The 20,223-nt window shown below is 38.6% G+C and overlaps 3 protein-coding genes and 1 pseudogene across 3 annotated transcripts in view; all 4 read left to right on the top strand.

The window, feature by feature from the left end:
- Window positions 1–4,726: 4,726 nt before the first annotated feature.
- The window catches only part of LOC115663298 (disease resistance protein RPV1-like), a 74,189-nt gene continuing 58,692 nt past the window's right edge, over window positions 4,727–20,223 (top strand). The window contains exons 1-2 of the mRNA XM_056306406.1: window positions 4,727–4,806; window positions 5,023–5,191. The gene's annotated coding sequence lies outside the window, so the exon portion shown is untranslated. The remainder of the gene's footprint in view (window positions 4,807–5,022; window positions 5,192–20,223) is intronic.
- LOC130136251 (disease resistance protein L6-like) lies at window positions 4,772–6,697 on the top strand. Its single transcript, XM_056306457.1, has 4 exons — window positions 4,772–4,806; window positions 5,547–6,104; window positions 6,213–6,573; window positions 6,662–6,697. The coding sequence occupies exons 1-4, from the start codon at window positions 4,772–4,774 to the stop codon at window positions 6,695–6,697; spliced, it is 990 nt and encodes a 329-aa protein (XP_056162432.1).
- LOC130136242 (disease resistance protein L6-like) lies at window positions 6,920–10,066 on the top strand (annotated as a pseudogene).
- Window positions 10,552–17,121, top strand: LOC115693878 (disease resistance protein RUN1-like). The gene is made up of 9 exons (XM_056306456.1): window positions 10,552–12,129; window positions 12,737–12,787; window positions 14,360–14,466; window positions 14,747–14,816; window positions 14,881–15,077; window positions 15,323–15,428; window positions 15,723–15,753; window positions 15,948–16,024; window positions 17,095–17,121. The coding sequence occupies exons 1-9, from the start codon at window positions 10,552–10,554 to the stop codon at window positions 17,119–17,121; spliced, it is 2,244 nt and encodes a 747-aa protein (XP_056162431.1).

Raw genomic sequence — 20,223 nt, 5'->3', positions numbered from 1 at the left:
CACCAACTTCCACTACCACATCAACCGAGATCTGCTCACCACATCAACCACCACTACACTTTAATTAAAAACAATGTCTTCACATCGACAGGTGCAAGACAAAGAAGAAACACGAGCAAAAAATCCCATAACCAAGACGGATCGGTAGAGAGAAGCAACAGGAACATGACCAAAATTTTCTTCACATCTCGTTGCCTCTCTCTGCGAATCACATCACCGGAAGAGGCGCTGAGTCGCGCTCTGGAGGCGCGCTGAGTCGCGCGCGCGGGGGGGCGCGAGGTCGCGCCGAGGAGCGCGCGAGGTCGCGCTGAGGCGCGCGAGCTAAGATGCGCGAGACGTGTGGGTTCTTCGCTGGCCGTGAACAGTAGGCTAGGGTTAGGGCTTAATTTAGGATTAGGATTAGGGTTTTACTGTGGCTCTGATACCATGTAATTTGGTAAAAGAGATCTATTTTATTATTGAGATAAACCAAGTATATATAGGCTTAGGGTTAAGCCTTGATACAAAGACCTAAATACCCTTTCCTAAAATAAACCCAACTTGCTAATTATCTAATAATAAAACTAACAGAAATCATCACATATTTCCTATTAATCTTGACATTTGATTGATTTCATCAATCAGTTGTTGTTTGAAATCCCTTTTCTTTATGGAAGAAGATGTGAAGGGTTTTAATATCGTGTCATAGAGTGAAATGAGAAAAGAGTGACTCCTATGGGAACCATTGATTAGTTCTTGAACTTTAATTTGTTTCATTGAACATGTTCGAATGGCACAGTTAAAAAATATCATTCACTCCTTAAGTTTTCTATTACACTTTTATGTGGATCTCCAAGTCTAGTTGGCATTAGATGTATGGCAAACCCTCATGGAAAAGCAACTCAAGTGACAAGTCATCATCTCTTCTTCACTCTGAAAGCTGATTACTTCATTAATGTCGATGTACAAAGCTTTAGATACTTCATCTCCTTTCATGTTTTGTAAGTGCACATAAAGGCTCATGTTGAATACGACAGTCCGAAATTTACATCAACGAAAATAATATAAAGAGAATACTCACAAATACATATTAGTTGATTATGAACTTTATGTGGAATGCGTTTTCCAATTTCACTTGAGTTGATAGAAGAGTCGTCTCAAGAAATAAATTTCTAATTAAGTGAATTCGAGAATCATAATCTGACTTACTAGCAATAAGTGACACTCTATGTTTTGTTGTTAGGATGGGTATATCATTGCCAATTTGCCATGCCAGAGAACATTGTGGTTCAACGACATTGTAGATTGATTCATATGTCTCAAAGTCCCCAGTTGGAATTATAGTGGATTGTAAAATGCATGTGAAGGAATTCGAAAAGTACACTTGTAAGAATGAACTGGGTGGAGACGATATCAGGGTGATTCATGAATAAATTTGGGTTGAACTGTAACACCCCGGGTCTACACTGTGTAATATTATCCGCTTTGAATCCACTGACCCTTATGGCTGTAAAAACGCGTTACACAGTATAGGCCACCCAAGCCTTATCAACTAGCCCGGAACCTTATCAACTAGCCCGGAACTTCTTCTCTAGGTGATGTGGGACAAGAGAGGTACCCCAGTTCCCTGCGCACGTCCGGGGTAGTGGCGCGGACGCACCGCCATCCCTCGTCCCCGTGCTCCGCCGCTTGGCTTGGGCCGTCACATGAACGGACCAAAATATTTTATATATTTGTAGCATAAGTTTTGTCATATTAATGCATTTCGTTAATCTGTTATTTGGATCTTGAGGAGAAGTTTCAATTGCATGCACTTACAGCTCAAGACCTACGGATGGAACGTAAGTGATCGCCGACACATTTTCTAGGGTTGCTTTTTCCACATTTTTTCAAATTTCATACCTTTTAAAAATATTTCGGAAAATGAATGAAAAACGGGAGGGGATATTTGGAATTCAAAATGTTGTGTCGGTATTAGGTGTCAAATATTTATCTGATTCGACATTGCCTGTGTTTAGACTGTACATTGGCAAATAAGTATTGCACAAACTCAAATCGGCATGACACGAATTGAAGCCGCGAAGATGTAAGTAAACCATTACCAAAGCTGACAATATTTTAAATAGCGACAGCAATGCTCGGGTGGAGTTGCCTAGCACAACAATGTAAGAACGAGGATTGGAATGTTGGGCGTCCAATCGGTGCTGGCATTTGGTTTAACTCTTGTTTATAATTAATACTACTATTTATCCATCCAGTCATAACCTTAAATTGGGGCTGTGCATTTCATGCATTTCGTGCATCTCCAATTACAGGAATCTATTTGGACCTTATCATGGGACATGTGGTTGTGATCGTACAATTGGGACTTCGAGCATCAAGGATTTTTTCCGTGTGTTGAAACTTTCAACTCCATATTACTTCTGATTTTGTGTGTTGTATGACTTATTGAATTATCTTTTCTTTTTTTTCTCTTTTTTTTCTTCTTCTTCTCTTTTTTTTTTTTGGGGGGGTGGTGTGGGGTGTGGGATAGAGAGCATACTGGGATTCCTTCTCAAATCACTTGATCATGTGATACAATGTTCCACTTTAGTCTATTTCTGTGTAAGCTTTTGATCCTAGAGTAATGAGGTGGGGTTAGTCACTTACGTACTAAGCTGTTGGGCTTTTCTCTTCGCCGCTTATCATTTCGGATTCTTAAGAAGCTTCCAAGGCAAGAGAATGATGTCTGTAGCTATGAGTAAAGAAGTGAGTGTCTGCTCGGTAGCAGAAATAAGCAAACTACGAAGATATAATATAACAGGTGTCCAAGTAATCATACGTTGGGCTCTTGTAAATTGCAGTCACTTTCTATTTAATTGCTTCATTTTTCAAATCATAATCCTAATGTTAATATTTGACTCCTCCAATATTGTGCTGCGAAAAATTATATTTTGGTTAAGAACCGGTTGGCCGAGAATGTCAGCATGAAATAAATAGTTTGACAAAATGTAATCATGACATGCTTGTTTCAAATGTAATATCTCGTTTGTAATGCAATGACATGCAATCACCAAATTTCATATTGCAAATCGACATTCAGAAAAATCAATCCATGACATTCAATGAATGGATGTCAAATTTTTCGAAAAATGGAGCCGGTTCTACCGATGTCTTTTTTTTTAATATTTGAGAATAATTATTTCAAAATTATCACATACACTGAGTTTCTGTCCATCCGTCGACTGACCACACTCGAGGACTCCACTCATCTGGTTGGTTGGACCATTTCTGTATGTTGTTTTCATATTACTCTATGTTCACACACACATTAAACCTCTGTTTCCTCTGTTTGGCCACCTATTTGGTGCGAATTTGAATTGGTTTTTTAACTTATGAGGAAGGCCGTGGGTGACTTCCAGGCAAGTGGAACACAATAACAAAGTAATGGCAAGTGGAACATATATTAAGTTGTCCAACACATCCAACATCTAAAGAACACGCAATCATATAATATATTTCCGAGACGATCTCCTCGCCTTCGAAGACTTTCACCAAATATTTCCTCAAACTTAGCCCCGTATTCGGTGCTTAGTTTGAATGGCATTTTTTTACTGATGAAGGAAGGTTCCAGGTAACTTCCAGGCAAGTGGAACATGATAATGGCAAGTGCAGAATATATTAAGTTGTACAATACGTCCAACATCCAACTAACATGCAATAATATAATATATTTTCAAGACGACCTCCTCCTCTTCTCTCATTTTTCTTATTCTTTTCTTTTCTTTTTTCTTTTTCCCTTTTCCCCTCCATCGGTCATCACCAGACCTCGTCGATGGCCGTCGAAGGTCGCCAGCCACAGGCCTCAGGTGAGGGACACCCACGCTTGGGCTAGCAAGGGTCGCTCTCGCTGAGGCTAATGACCTATGCTGGCCTTTGACAAGGCCTGACAATAGCCGCCGGTGGTAAAAATGGAAAAAGATAAAAGAAAAAGAAAAAGAAGAAAAGAAAAGGAAAGGAAAGAAAAAAAAAAGACAAAAGTTCATAAAATTAATAAAAAATTGTAAAAACTGTCCACTTCAGCGCTTGCCGTGTCACGTAAGACGGTTGACGCTGACTAGACCGTAACGTCAGCGATTTTTGGCCAATTTTAGCTGGAAGGACTAAATTGACAAATCGTCAAAAATTTTGAAACTAAATTGGTAAATTATCAAAATATTTAGGACTAAATTAAGATAGTTGAAATATTTAAGACTAAATTGACAAGTTGTCAAAAGATTCATAATTTAATTGACGCAATTGAAATATTTAGGATTGAATTGGCCGCCATACAATATGTTTAGGACTTTTTAGACAATTTTCCCAAAAAAAGCATCACCGAATATTTATTCAATTGTGGAGAATCGTCCCCGAGAATTTATAGACGCGGTATCGAAAATAAAGTTCTCATAAAATGTTAAAAGTTATAAATTTAAGGAGAGAGATAAAAAGTGACTTACGTGCGGGATAATGACTAGATAATCTGTAGGCATGATGTGGCATGGAGGAATGTAGTTTGAGAAAATTGTTTCTGAAGGGATTTATATTTGAGAGTTATTTTCCTAGGCAATTCTCTTTTGAGAAATAAATAATAGTTTGATCGTGGATGGAACAAACTCACGCGTCCCCCAGACAATTCTATTAACAAAATCCTCGGGGATAAACGGAATCTCTTGTTAGCACGAGGAGCATGGGTGCATTGCTAGTTGGTTTTCTTTTCTATTTTGTTTCTCAAATCTCACTGAAAGCACATGGCATGCACCTTCCACACATAATGCAGAGCGTCGGTGGAGATCCCAGCAGGAGCACGTGAGTATTGCTCGTTAGTTCTTTTTTCTATTTTTCTTTATTAATATAGAAGGCAAGTCAAGTCGTGCTGGATTTCGAGTTTCGATCAAATCACCGGGAGTATGTGAGCGTTGCACGTGATTGCATGTGAGCATGTCAGTCTTTGCTCGTTGGGTTCCGCACACCTTTCGCATAATGCTGCGGAAATTTCGCGTGTAATGACTGTTCTTTCCGTAGCATGCATTCGCAGCGGTTTGATTAGCATGAAGAGTCTTGGACCGTTGGATGGCAAGAGCTCAGCATTGTTCAAGCACGCATATTAGTGAATGTTGTGTGCTGGTAATCCCACATTGAAAGCTGAAAATCAGCGGAGATCTCAGGGTTGTGTTGTTTGAGCACTCCTCAGGTAGTCCACGACTCCTTGCTCTTATGTGTTTCCTACTTTGATTGCTCCATTTTCTTCTGATTAAGTAAGGGGTGTGAGAGTTCTTTTATTTTCGTTTGAATTAACCGAGTTCTGAGAGACATTTGTTCAATTCGCAGATCCAGACTGTGAAATCTGGCTTTCTTTTAACGCTGAGCTCGATCAATCTCCTATTTTAAAACAGAATAAGGATCTCTTTGGTCAATCACTTCATGATGTATATCCAATCAAGAAGAAGGAAATTGATCTCTCCCTTCTCTTCCTTTCTCTCCAATTCCTTTCTTCTCTTTTCCCTTCATTTCCCTCTCAACTTAAATTGCCAATCCAATTGCAAAAGAAAAGCACCCACTCATTCAGAAGATCCGAATTCTGGAGCATCTTCCTCATCGACCCCTCTGCATGGAGGAGGTGATTATGAAGGCGGAGAGGAACAACGGAAGGGAAATAACTATGAAGTGTTTTTGAGCTTTAGAGGGAAAGACACTCGTAAAGGCTTTACCGACTATCTCTACACTAGCCTTGTCGATGCAGGAATTCACGTGTTTAGAGACGACAATGAGCTCCGTGTTGGTGAGGAGATTGGTCCAGAGCTTCTCTACAACATTACACATTCCACGATCTCGATCGCGATTATCTCTGAGAACTACATTTCCAGCAAATGGTGCCTCTGCGAACTGGCTGAGATGTTGAAGTGCAAGAGAAGTAAAGGGCAGATTGTGTTGCCCATATTTTACAAAGTGGAACCCTCACAGGTGCGTCATCTTACAGGGAGATTGGGAGATGCTATAAATGCACATAAAAAGAATATCGACGAAATGGTTGTGAAGGAATGGGAAGTAGCACTCAAAGAAGTCGGCTCCTTGAAAGGATGGGAATCGGAGAAAATTGATAGCGGGTACCTTATTCTCCAACAAAACATTGTTTAATTTTTCATAAATAGATCTTTCTTGAAAAAGAATATACATATTGCTATCCTGTACTAATCTTCATTATTATTTGACAGGCATGAAGGAACATTGGTTAAAATTGTTGTCAGAAAAGTAATGGGCGAGTTAAAAAGACTTTTTCAGCTAAATGTTCCCGAACAGTTGGTGGGAATCGATGATCATGTGCAACAGATTATGAGCAAGATAGATGCTGAATTCAATGGTACAAGGATTATTGGAATTTATGGAATGGGCGGCATCGGTAAGACAACTCTTGCAAAGGTGTTATACAACAAGCTCTCTAGTCATTTTGACTATCGTAGCTTCGTGGCAAATATCCGAGAAACATCTCAGCGTAAGGGTATTGAATGCATACAAAAGCAACTCATTTCTGCCATAATAGGAAGTTCGTGTGATGTGTCTAATGTCGACGAAGGAGTCAGTGTCATCAAATCTCGATTTATGAGTAAGAAAATCCTAGTTCTTCTGGATGATATGGATGATAGTACTCATTCAAATGCTTTAGTTGGGGACGGAAGTTGGTTTGAAGCGGGAAGTGTAGTCATCATCACAACTAGAAACAAAAGCATTCTCGATGAAAGTAGGGCGGGCTACATGTACCAACTCAATGAGTTGTCTTTAGATCAATCATTGATTTTATTTAGTAGACATGCATTTCGAAAGGATTCTCCTCCTAGTGATTATGAGGTTATATCTCGTAATGTCGTATCTATTACCGGGGGGCTTCCATTAGCTCTTGAAGTTATAGGCTCATCCTTATGTGGAAAGAGAGAAGAAGTATGGAGAGATACATTAAACAAATTAAAGAAAGTGCCCCATAAGAAAGTGCAAGAGAAGTTGAAAATAAGTTACGAAGCATTAGATGACGAGGAGCAACAAATATTTTTGGATATTGCATGCTTTTTCATTGGATCACATAAACAAAATCCAACTTACATGTGGGATGCCTGTAGTTTTTTCCCGGGAACGGGAATTGAAGTATTGAGTCTTATGTCCCTAATTAAAATTGACAAATACGGCAATCTAATGATGCATGATCAATTGAGAGATTTGGGAAGGGAAATTGTTCGTCTAAAAAATCCAAAGGAGCCTCAAGACCGTAGCAGATTATGGATCAATGAGGAAGCCGTAGATGTGATTGACGGAAACAAGGTAAGAGTTTTCTCTACTTGTCTTAGTCAGTGAATGTGGTTCCATCTTCCCTTTCTTGTTTGAAATAAAAATAGTTGTCGGTCTTGACTCCCCAAAACTTGCTGCTTCTACTAGCAAAATAGCTCTTTTGATTAATTATTGTTCTTGCCTGATTCTAGAACATAATTGAGGAGCAATTTCTTGGTTATGGATGATTCATCTATATCTTTACCTAGTAGTATGGTGAAGAGGATACTCTCCTTTTGGTAATTTCAATGCAACAACAAAACTACAAAAGCAAAATGTTTGACATATTACGTTTAGAGAAAACCTGACATTTACAAATTGTTGCGGCCATGCTTTCCCCACATATTTGTTTGATGCACGTATTTGATGTTTGGATTTGTCTTTTGGTTTCTTGTGAGGCCTTTTTTTTATTTTTTATTTTTATTACTTATGAATTGTTTGGTATGATAAATGAGACCTCCAACCATTTGTGACGATTTAGCTACCTTGGTTCCTGTATTTTTTAAGTTGGGTTAAGTGTAACCCCTAAGTATTATTGGCTGTGCAATTTAGTCCCCCATCTATTTTTGCTTTTTCTCAATATAGTCCTCTAACTTTTACTTTCTTGTGCAATCGAATCCTTTGTAGTCAATTGTTTGTTGTGTTTGTTGACACCGTCAATTTGTTGATGTCACATTTGTATTTATTTATGATTTATGAGCAACCACGTAATATAACGCTTTAAACATTTATTATTTTCATTGTATAGACTTTTCATGATAGTGGATAGTTTCTTTCTATGAATCTGCTAATACCTTTTCTTTTTGTGACGATGGATAGTTTTTCTATTAATCTCCCGTTATTGTTTATTTGCTATATATAGGCTATCATGTTATAATAACAATTTGTTTATTGTTCTATTCTTAGTGAGCATCTTCTTTAGCAAAGATGTAGTTAACATTAATAACATCATCTTATTTTTACGAATGGAAAACTAGTTTGAAGTAAATGTGACACGGGTTTATCAGTTTGGGATTTTCTGTGACATGAAAATTAGTGTGGGGTAAATGTGGAACAAGTCTAGCAGTTCGAGATTTTTTATATTATTAACTGAAGTAAATATGGTTTTGAATTTTGTGTGATGATTAATTTTCATTATTAGCATGAAAGTTAAAAGGTAACCCACTAAAAGCAATTATAATATGTGGATGATTTGTACAAGTATCAAACAAAGATGTGCAAATGTAATAAGTATCGTTAATTAAGAAAAACTAAATATAAACATTGGGATGCAAAACATAATGAAATGGCAAGACTATTGAAAAAAAAATGCTACCAATGCTTTCCAGTGAGCATATTTTTGCATGAAGGAAAATGTAATCAACTGAATAGAACACTGCGTAGAAGTGAAAAAAGAAAGGTATCTATGAAGTTATCGACAAAATTACAATAAATATACAAGAAACTTATAATGTAATAAGAAGTAGCATCTCATCTGAAAGAGTAAAAGTTTGAAGGAAAAGTTGAAACCACCAAACAAATCTGTATTATTGACTCTCGTGATTTGCGCTCAGTGTGCAATTCATCACCCAAAACAAAAAACGAATTTGAGTTTCCTAAAATATTAGGTTACAACAAAAGAAAAATGTAAAAGACTAGAGTTCCTTAAGAATACAATTGTATCAATCTTCATATCCAATCTGTTCATACGGAAGATCTCATTAATCTATGGGACAATTGTTCAAAATTTAGATGACTACTACTAACCGTAACAAAATCAACACAACAATGAAAAGATAGCGTCAAACATCTATAGTAATAAAAAGAAAGTAAGAATCATGTATAGAACAGTCGATATTATCAATTTTCCTTCCACGTACAATGCAAAACCCTTAACGATGAAACATATGATAAGAAAGGAATGTAAAACACATGTACCTTTTGCGATGACATTCTCGTTTTCATTTAAAAATTTAGAATTGCAAACGAAATATACTAGAAAGAATGGGGGGACTCTACAATTGGGACTCATTAATTTTGATACATGTTTTGATGGCAAGTTTAATGGATGTATTTTGACTCTTAAGAGTCGTATTGGTTCACATATACAGGATAGGAGTCAATGTAGTGTTATTTCACATATAAATGGCATGAATTTTCATAGATATATTTGATTTAGTGTATGCACGAAGAGAGGCCTTCTATTATAATTGCAAATGGATGCAAAATTTGGGCATTCAAAAGGTGCAAATTGCGAGGGGCATAATTGGAAGAGGAAAAAGTTCAGGAACAACCGCTTGAGCTTCACATCTTTACATAGATTAGATAAATAGTATGCAACTGCAACCTTTCATTTCACAAAATTTGAAGTAAAAGCCTACGCCATAGTAGTATGATAGCAAATTGAAATCAGTGCATTTTATATTACATCAGTTGATCTCATCTCATCATTTAAAACTTATGGTCCCGAATGTTTCCAAGTTACAGGGCACTAGAAAGATTGAGGCACTTTCTCTTGGCAAATGTGGTATAGGAAGAAGATACACAGCCGAACAATTTAAAGAAATGACCAATTTAAGGTTCCTTCTAGCGGATGGTGTGAATTTCACCGGAGATTTCCAAAGCTTACTTCCTAAATTAAGATGGCTTCAGTGGGTGGGTTGTCCCTCGGATTTCGTTGCGACCAACTTTCATCCGAAGAAATTAGTTGTACTTGATCTATCATGCAGTGCAATTTCGGAGGACTGGGGAGGATGGGTTCCACTCAAGGTAAGATGTAAGGAAGGCATTGAAGTTTTTTCAATATAACATTTTTTTTCTTGTACATATAACATTTGAAAATTGATTTTCATAATTAAACTAGTCGTTTCTCTTTAATCTCATACTATTGAAGGAATACATGGTGCCCAATGAATGCATCTCTCTTCCATGTGAATTAGTCATCTGCTTTTTGATAATAAAAGTTGCTTATATTTAATCAGTAAACATTCCCTTTGAATTGTTATTTAGAAATATATGTAGTTGGCACCTGTACATCCCCAACATTCTTTTGCAATTGATATGCCTAAAAAACATTTATATGTTGGCGTAGCCAAACACTACAAAAAAAGTCATTTAAAATTAAATAAGACAACCATGAAGGAGTCGAGGATCATGGGTATCTTTTGGGGAATTCTAAAAAGTCAAAACATTAGGAGTAGTGGAAAATCACAGGCTGCCAGAGCCCAATGACATTGAGGTACCATTTCTTTTTTTCAGATGGTAACCAAGCTCAAAGTTCTCAATCTCGGGAATTGTCTATCTTTGAGAAGAACTCCCGACTTGTCCGTTTTCGAAAGCTTGGAGATTTTGATTCTTGCAGATTGTGAGAATTTGAAAACGATTCATCCTTCTATTGGGGACATCAAGACCCTCATTTCCTTGGATGTCTCTAATTGTAAAAGACTTCAGAAGCTACCGGTAGGAGTAGGTAGGATGGTAAAATTGAGGGATCTTCGCATTAATGGCACTCATATACAAAAGATTTCTATTTCGAGAGGTTGTTTGATGAAGCTAGAGACTCTATGTGCCAGAAGTTGTGAACGACTTTCTCAACTTCCTAAATCTATGGGGTCCCTTGTCTCGTTAACTCTATTGGACTTATCTTGTTCAGAAATTGAAGAATTACCTGAATCAATTGGTTCTATGAAGGACCTCAAGACTTTGAATGCCTCTAAATGTAGACGGTTAGCTCGCATACCTAGCTCCATAGGCAATCTAGCATCCCTACAAAGCTTGTTCTTATATTACTGCTCCTCATTGACAGAGATCCCTGACTCAATTGGAAAATTGGCATCATTGACCGAGCTGGACTTAGGATACACATCAATTACGAAATTACCTGAAAGCATTGGGAATATGCCAAATTTGAGGATCTTGAAAATTATTGGAACTCACGTAACGGAATTGCCTAATGCCATCGGGAAGTTGGCAAAACTCCAAAGGTTGGGAGCTAGATTATGCAAAAAACTAGAACGACTTCCTAGTAATATATGCGAATTGGTTTCGCTAGAGGAGCTTTCTTTAGACTTTTCAGGCATTTCAAACTTGCCGGAAAGCATTTCTAAGCTCTCTTCTCTTCAAGAGCTTGGTGTTGAATATTGTGAAAAGCTTCGAGAAATACCAGAACTGCCCTCTGGCTTAACAGATCTAAGGATCATCTGCCAGAGTCCGCCGTTGCCCCATCTTTCCCAGCTAACCCGTCTCACGAAACTCACTCTTTGTAATTGCCCCTGGCTTGAACGTGTCCCAGAGCTTCCCATTGGACTATCGCAGCTAAATATTATAAACTGCGGAAAATTGAAAGCGTTCACGAATTTGTCAAACTTGAAGCACTTATCAATGATTCTCTACAATTGCTTTGATCTCGCGAAAGTCACCGGCTTGGAAGGTTCACATTGCCTATCCAACTTACCTGCAGGGCAATGCCCTAAGATATCTAGGGTTGATGGGATTGAAGATTCTTCGACGTTGATGAGCCCAAATGCATCTCAGCTCAATGTATCGCTAGATCTTTCCGATTCAAAGATTCTGCAGAGAATGGACGCCGGAGCAAGTTGCGCGAATTCAGTTGAAATCCAAGACCCTGGTGGATCAAAATCCTCTCAAGTGTCGGATATCCTTAAGTGCACGTCCGCCAGACGATTGCTAGACTTTTCTAGTTTTAAATACCTGAGTAGCCTTACTGTTTTGAGTTGCAATAGTGTAACTGAAATTCAAGGCCTCGATGGATCAGAATCCTTGACATTTTTGTGTTTTGGCTGTTGCTCTTCCCTTAGATCAGTGGACCTCTCGAACGTAAAGAATCTGTGGCATTTTTCTTCTTGGAGTTGCAAAAATTTAGTTGAAATTCGAGGGCTCGAGGGATTAGGACCATTGCGGTCATTCCATATTTCTGGAAGCCCGTCTCTTAGACAATCATCGGACCTGTTGCGTTTAAGGCAATGATTCGCGACGTAGGGTGGAGGTGGTGATGGGGGGATCCGCTTGGAAGTGGAGTCCCGGAGGGAGGTCGGAAGGAGGGAGAGAGGTAGTGGTCTGGGCCAGTAGGGGAGGATCACAGACAGAAGGTGTTTCGGATCTCCTCCCATTTCCTCTTTTATTTTCTCTCTCATCATCAGTTGCGTTCAAGAGAAGGAGAGGGAGGGAGAGAACGGAAGAAGAGCAGAAGTTTTCGCGACTGAGGGAAGGGGTTCACCGAGTCCTCTCTCGTACGGAAAAAAGCGATGGGTGCTGGCAGACTTCTTGCCGATTCCTCGAGCTCGCCTTCCGATATCTAGGAGCGGATCGAGATTGGTTAGTTCTTCTTCTTTTGATCGAATCGTCCTTTGCGAGCAATTGTCCAATTTCGATGCTTGATTCGCCTGCCTGGTTACTTCTTCTTCTTCTTTTTCCTCTAATGAAGGAAAGGTTGGAGTTGATGATGTTCCTGCGGAAGTCTAATGGTTGCTCCTTTGTACGTATAATGTATGTATACAAAGAAAAATATGTAAACAGCGAAGGGATGGCCTAGTGATATCCTTTCTGGAAGGGTACTTGTGTTTACTTATGAAGTGAAATTGCTTGATATCGGCGAGTCTTCATCACCTAAGTAGTACAAAGTCAGTTTCCACCATAACCCCTTAGCTCTGGAGGAGACAGCAAACTCAATAGATAGAAGTTTTCAGGGTTTGGTGAATTCAGTACTTGGTGCTCCTCTTTGTTCTTATTCCGGTCAATAGATTTGTTTTAGGATTTGAATTTATCTTGTATAGGGATGGATTCTTTTTACATAATAAAGAAACCTGGGAGACAAGAAATTGAGATTGGGTGCCGGAAGGGGCGATTCTTTATACCGGGAGTAAGAATAACCTTTTATTGCTGGAGTTGGAAGTGGGCTCTACCTTCATAAAAGCTTGGGTTGGGGTAAATGGAAGGTCTTCTGTGCCTCCACAAACAGCAGTGCAGCACAATGCCAACACCTTTGTACGGCAAGCATCGTTTACAGCTGGGGACGGAATTCTTTTTTACGTAATAGTGTATAGCTCTTTATTTTTTCTATTTTTTTTCATCCTCCTGTCTTCTTCTTTTCACTGCCATCATCTGGTTTTGTGTTTGCTTTATTCTCTTCTTTACTTATGCCCCAGATGCTTCTCTAGTTAACTTTCTTTAAGAGGTACGATGGCTTCTTCAGTGATGTGCTTCTGCTGTGGTGATACTCATGTTTTTGTCTTCTGCTTTTGAGCTTCATTCCCTCTTTTCCAAGATAACATACAGGTGTTAGTACAGAAAGAAGATCAAGAATCTATCACTTTAGACCTTAATTTTCTGTAGAGTCGTATGATCATTGATCCAAAGTATGGTCCAATTTCAACCACTTAGGATCCATCCTAACAACCTTTACCTTAAGGGTTAGATGTTATACTGCAGGGATTGCCTCCCATATGTGTACTGATTAGATCATGAACAGTCGTTTTGTGTAGCTGTGACATGTCATCTATGTATAACTATCTAAAAAACGAATGTGCTTGGCCTATCTACATGAGAATTGGCTCTAGGCAATCTGTTGGGATGCAGGTTCTCGGGCCTGGTGCTTATGCTCTAGAATCTAGTATGGTGGACTCCTCTCAAATCTAGTATTGTGGGATCCTCTTCAGTTTCTCACCTTGTGTTTCTGGATTCTCTCCCATGATTGCCTCAAATTTTCACTTTTTATTCTCCTACTCATTTATGAATCGCGTTACTTTTTTATCATGTCTAGTTCAGGATACATTTCATGATATGTCCTTTATGGGGATTTTATAGTGCTTGTGCTGTTTGCAAGTTTTCAAATGGCTGGGATCCTCTTTATAGAGATACCTGTATTTGTATTGCACCTTGCTATTGTCCCTTTTGGTTCCTTTTTTGATCATATTTTCATTCTAGAGTGACAAATTTTCCATGCTGTTAATCAATAGTTCAAATCTAAGTTTTAATTGTGATCTAGACATTATCAAGTCATTCACTTGATTGGCTAGTGACCTACATGTCGCTGTTTTCTTATCACCAGGCTGTGACAGCAATGCTGCAGCAGGCTACGCAATATGTTGACCAGACACCTGATGTTGAGACCAAGATAGAGCTTATACGACACTTGACTCTGTCGCCGCTGGGAAGGTGAATATGTGAGATCAAACTCTGTTGCAGCTTATGTTCATCAGCAATCTGCTTTTGTTTCTTGGTTTCTGTAGCTAGTTTCGTAATGCAGATATATGTCAAAATTAAGAGAGCACGGTCGATCAAGAAACTTGCAATAGAAAGGAAGAACAAGGTCTTATAGCAGAAGCTACTGATTTGATGCAAGAAATCAGGGTAACTAGAAGTTGACTTATGTTGTCACTGATCTCGTAATTGGTTTTTCCTTGTCCAACATTCCTATGATGGGTTTGAAATGCAGGTACAAACTTTTGGAGCAACGGCAAGGACGGACAAAATTGCCTTTATTTTTGAACAAGTATGGGTTTTTTGTATTGCTTTTGGCTGATTATGCACTATTACTATGATTGGTTTTCTGATCGATGGATTTTGCAGGTTCGTCTGTGCATAGATCTCCAGGATTATGTCTGTTCACATATCCTTTCCAGGAAGATTGGCCCCCGAGTGTTTGATACAGATCCTTCCAAAGAGAAGAAAAAGCCTAAAGAAGGTGAAAACATTGTGGAACAAGCGCCAGCTGATATTCCGTCACTTCTGGAGTTGAAATGGATATACTATGATTCATGGGTACGGTGAATTGGTGTTTTGCTTTTCCTAATGTTGTGTCCACGGTCTTTTTAACTAATTTGTTTTTGCCGATCAAGCACCACCTGGTATTCAGGTTGTGGTTCAAATTATGAACTTGTATGGCTTTATATATCTGGCACATACTCTTCATCCTTTCTAGCTTTATCGCAAACTTTGACGTTCCAGATGTACTTGATGGATTTGAACTCGCATCTTAGTTTAGCCTGCATTTATGTGGTTAACGATGTAGGTATAGGTATGATTCACATAACAATGATTACCTTGAGATTTGTCGATACTATAAGGCGATATATGAGATTCCATCAGTGAAGGGCAACCCGAAGCAGTGGATACCGGTGAAGCTCTTTCCTTGTTAAGTCTTCACTGAGTTTTTCAAGGTGCAGCTGTTCATTGTGTGATTTAATTAAATGCTGGTTCTAAGGAAAATCTGCTGGTACTTAATTTTATCACCACATGATCCTATGCAGTCAAGCCTTCTTAATGCCACTTTAGAGGATAAACATTTCTCAGAAATTCCCCAATTCAGGTACCATCTTTGAATTGTTCTAGGTAATTGGTTGTACATCTTGCGATATCTGAATAACGTGCCATAGAATTTGGTCAACCATGCCTTTGATATTTTAACGCAGGTTGCTGCTGAAACAATTGGTCACAATGGAGGTTATCCAATGGACTCCTCCTTAAAGCACTTTCAAAGATAATTTAAGAATGAGAAAAACACACTCAGAGGTGAACTTGCAGAGAAGGCAGCAGAAAATCTTAGACAGAGAATCATCAAACATGTAATTACAAAACTTTCTCATTTTCTTTTCATTGGATTATCATTCAGATGTGACTCACTCTATTTTCTGCAGAATATATTGTCGTTCCGAAGTATTACTCGAGGATTACCTTGAAGATACTTGCAGAGCTGTTGTGCCTCATCATCCAGGTCTGATTGTGTTGAACATTTGTTTATATTCTTTATTGATGTAAATCTTTTTGAATGATTGCCTAGACCCCTCATTTAACCTGAGCAGCCTCTCTGCCTTAAATCCCTGATTGGGGCCTGGTTGCTGGACTTGGATACAAGCTCCAAAATAGTGGAAAATAGGTTTTGGCGCCTTGAAAGCCAAAGGCTTGTCACGGATTTGAGAATGTTGTCTTCATAGTCTTGTTTTGTAAGCATTTCTGACCGACATATATGTGTACACTTGGCTTAGTCGACTTCTGCTCATAAATTTGTTGTAGCTATAAGTGTCATTGCCTGGCATTGTGAAACCATTTCTTGTCCCATGGAGCCTGATATTCTAATGTACTTTAGAAAGGTGGGAGGAGCTCTGCTATATCGCTAAAAATAGCTGAGCAAGCTTTTTCTGCTAGTATTAGCACTCACCATTTCCTGTGTTACAAAAGTATATCTCGCTAGAGATCTTGATTAATCAGTCATGGAAAATAGCTCTGTTTTTGGTTTCTCTTACTGCTGTTGTTGAGAACTTTAATGAATCACATGGCTCAATTTATTAAATCAACACTATCATCTAATAAAGAGACCATATAATGATAATTATACAAGCTTGTATGATAATTTTTCAGCATGACCTCTTACTTCTATATTACCGTTTTGGGGAGCTGAGAAGCATCTCTCCTTAATGGTTATTTCCAAGTCCCTGGTGGCAAAGGCCAATGGGAGTTGTCAGTTTCCAAACGACAAAGGACAGCAATGACATTTTGAACTCACGGGTGACATTTGGAAAAGCTGCTTGATCTTGTCGAGAAAAGTTGCCACCAAATCCCCAAGGAAACCACGGTCCATAGGCTGCTTTGAGAGCTTGAAGATGTTTTTGATTGAATGAATGATATCTCTCCCCTCGAGCCTCTCTCTCTCTCTCTCTCTCTCTCTCTCTCCAATAGAAAGAAGCTGAAGAATGCTGTTTCACATTGTACTCTGAAGTGGGGACTGAAGATATTCATCATACAACTCTCGTGTAGCTGGCTTAAATTTGATTTCATATTTTGCAGGGGGATCATATCTGGTCCTCGGACTGAAATGATAATACTGAACGCACTTTCTGCATACGAATGTTGTCTTTTCGTCTTTCCTCTTTCCTCATTCTAGAACTCGTACCTATGGAACAGGTATCCGCACAAGATGTGCATTCATTAGGACTGAGATGAGCGCTTTGTTACTGAATTCTGTTCCGCCTTATGGCTTGAAGTATGAACCCGTCAAAATGTGCATTTGGTGCAACAATTTTGGCTGGTGCTTGTGTTTTTCTAACTTCCGGGATAACATTACCTATCCAAGAATAAAGGCTAATGAATGCGATCCTTTTATGTCACTTGCACATTTGAAATGAGCACCCGTTTTGAGGGAGCTTCATTTTAGAGGTGCTCATTTCAATAAGGTAACTGCACTTTTTATCTCCTCAAAGGTCGTTGTTTTTCTCCAAGTCGATACTTGATATCTATCTATCATTTTATCAAAGAGTGCCATTATCGAATTTACTTCGCATAAGTCGGACAAAGAAAATTATTGATTTTCAATGTACTAATTTTTCTCGTTATATGTGCCATCAATGTTTTGAAAATTACATCAATCATCGTAAAGTTACACAAAACATCATTATTGAGGTCCTTTTTAACATGGGCAATTAATTATTTATGAGAAGTAAATGGTTTTGTTTTTTAGAAAATGTAATTTTCAATTTAAAGTGGCCAGAAACACACGTTTTACTTTTAGTTTTTTTTTTTTGTGTTCAAATACTACTTTTAGATGACTTAATTAGTGTTGCAGTGTAATTGCCAACGCCTTATTTCAAATGTAGGAAAAATTTGAGGTAACGCACATCATCTGAAGATCTATTTTTGCCATGTACTTGGAAACCAATTAAAATTCTGAAAAAATAAAAACTTCTATAAAGCATTCAAAAACATTTGATTTGATGTGTCGGGTGAGAACCGACTTATAAATATTATACATACTTTGCACTTATAAATGTACGTGAATTTGAAGATTCATGTCGGGCGAGAACCGACTTCTAACTCACCTAGAACATCGCTGACCTCGAACGCGTGTTGGCTTGCCCAATCGGTATATGCGCCGGCGCTAGAAGGGATCTTCCATCCCCCAGAACCTCCCACCGTGTAATTCGTCGCCTTGGCGCCCGATAAAAGCACGACCGTGACCGCGGGTGCGCAGGTTGTGACTTTCGCGTTGGCCATTTTTGGCTCAGCTTGTGTTACGATTTGAAGCCCAGGTCGCCCCGCCAAAAAGACTCTGTGCTCCTTGTTTGTCAAAGGCGTGATTGGATTTAATACTGAGTCGGTACCGATAAGAGGCTGCATTATGCTGGACATGTAGTGGGGCACATGAATTGATTGGTTTTGACTGATTATCTTTATCTTCCGCGTAGTCGGTGATGGAGTCTGGGATTTTAAAAAGTAAAGTCAAATATGAAAGCATTCACATTAGTATTCTGGTGTAATTAAAATATTTTTTTAAAATAATTTTGAATGAATACTACTCTCTCTCTATGTGTATGTGTGTGTGTGTGAATCATAAGTATGTTTAAAACAGTTAATATAAAAGAAAAATTAGATAAAATAAAGTATTCATGTTCAGAAGACCTAGCGAATGTTGACTCATAAGTGTTCATTTGTGCAAAAACAAAGTTGTTCGACAAACCTTAAAGCGCAGATGACTAATCCGAATGTTAACGAATGATCCGAGCCCAATGAATTCACGTTGTGTCCTTAAGACAATTTGTCCTCTCCACCGGTACCCAAGGTTCTTGAACAATTGTCTCCCAGGATAAAATGGATTGCCTTTCCTATGAAGTGGTACTTCTTCAAAGGAAACCTTTGAACGCAACTTTGCAGGTTAATCGCACGAAAATGACAATAATGAAGAATAAGAGAGCAGCAGAAAAATGCCGCACCAAAACACAAATGTATTTTGTTTTATTTAAAAACAATGAAAAGTCACGAAGAACCAAAAAGTTTCGTTCAGTTCACGAACAGACATATCTGTCCGAAAATAAACGGGCGAACAATCACGAACAAACATATCTGTCAATAAAATAAAATAAAATTCCGAATAGATATGTCTGTTCGGTGAAAAACAAAACTATCTGAACCACACTTCTCATTCACCTTCTATGGGATTTGGATACCAAAGTCCCAATAATCCCCCATATGAATGGGAAGTTTAGATATCATGACTCTTCGTGCATGCATGAGATGCAATGTGCGATTATTCCATGAGAGAACGCTGAATTGGGATAAGTAGTCGGAGACTTTGAACTTTCCCTAGTGAGACCTATTGGACTTACTCGGTCAATCAGTAGACTTGATGTCTTTGAACTATCGACCTTCGGTGTAAGTCAAGACAATAGGAATCACACAACTATCTTTTAAACAAAATTAGTTCTCACTGCTACGTTCGTTTTGGCCGTGAATACCGCCCGGTTTCATGAGTGCTTTCAAGAATTCGGACTTTCAAATTCTTCATAGAAGCGGCCCTCACTTCACACTCACATAGGTGATTTCTGAATGTGTGGTATAACACATACCCGAAACAGAATCATTAAAAGCTTACACTTAACCTTCACATGTCAATACTGTCTCCATACGGGAATGAGTAAGAGTTGACAGTACTCTACACTACCTGCATAACTTTGTTGTCCCTTTGAACCTAGATCTTGGGATCTCCAGTCAACTAGGTAGGGTTTCCGCTATGATGACTTAATTTATAGGCCTTAAACCCATTCCCCTTGATGTTTTCACAACCATCTCTCTAGTTAGGCTTTTTGTTAATGAATCCATAACATTATCTTTTGACTTCACAAAGTCAATCGTGATAATTCCACTAGAGAGTAGTTGTCTTACAGTATCGTGTCTTCGACGTATATGTCGGGACTTCTCGTTATACATGACATTCCTTGCCCTGCCTATTGCCGCTTAACTATCACAATGAACACACACAGCTGGCACTGGTTTAGGCTAATTAGGAATGTCTTCTAAGAAATTTCGAAGCTACTTAGCTTCTTCACCGGCCTTATCCAAAGCAATAAATTCTGCTTCCATAGTAGACCTCGCAATACAAGTTTGTTTGGATGATTTCCAAGACACTGCTCCCCCACCAAGTAT

The sequence above is a fragment of the Syzygium oleosum genome, unplaced genomic scaffold (genome assembly GCF_021117445.2).
Source record: "Syzygium oleosum isolate NSW1041296 unplaced genomic scaffold, Sole_v2.1 Sole_v2.44, whole genome shotgun sequence".
Taxonomy (NCBI): Eukaryota; Viridiplantae; Streptophyta; class Magnoliopsida; order Myrtales; family Myrtaceae; genus Syzygium; species Syzygium oleosum.
The sequence above is the reverse complement of the archived record's forward strand: the minus strand, read 5'-3'. Positions and strand labels throughout refer to the sequence as shown.

Excerpts from the sequence above, each read along its gene's own strand:
- LOC130136251 (XM_056306457.1), top strand. The coding sequence starts at position 4,772 with ATGCAGAGCGTCGGTGGAGATCCCAGCAGGAGCAC. Across the intron at positions 4,807-5,546 it reads GGAGATCCCAGCAGGAGCAC|AAAAGCACCCACTCATTCAG; the intron begins GTGAGTATTGCT and ends CAATTGCAAAAG. Across the intron at positions 6,574-6,661 it reads TGTCTAATGTCGACGAAGGA|TTGGGGACGGAAGTTGGTTT; the intron begins GTCAGTGTCATC and ends CAAATGCTTTAG.
- LOC115693878 (XM_056306456.1), top strand. The coding sequence starts at position 10,552 with ATGGTAACCAAGCTCAAAGTTCTCAATCTCGGGAATTGTCTATCTTTG. Across the intron at positions 12,130-12,736 it reads GATCAGTGGACCTCTCGAAC|GAAAGGTTGGAGTTGATGAT; the intron begins GTAAAGAATCTG and ends CCTCTAATGAAG. Across the intron at positions 15,429-15,722 it reads ACCCGAAGCAGTGGATACCG|GTTGCTGCTGAAACAATTGG; the intron begins GTGAAGCTCTTT and ends ATTTTAACGCAG.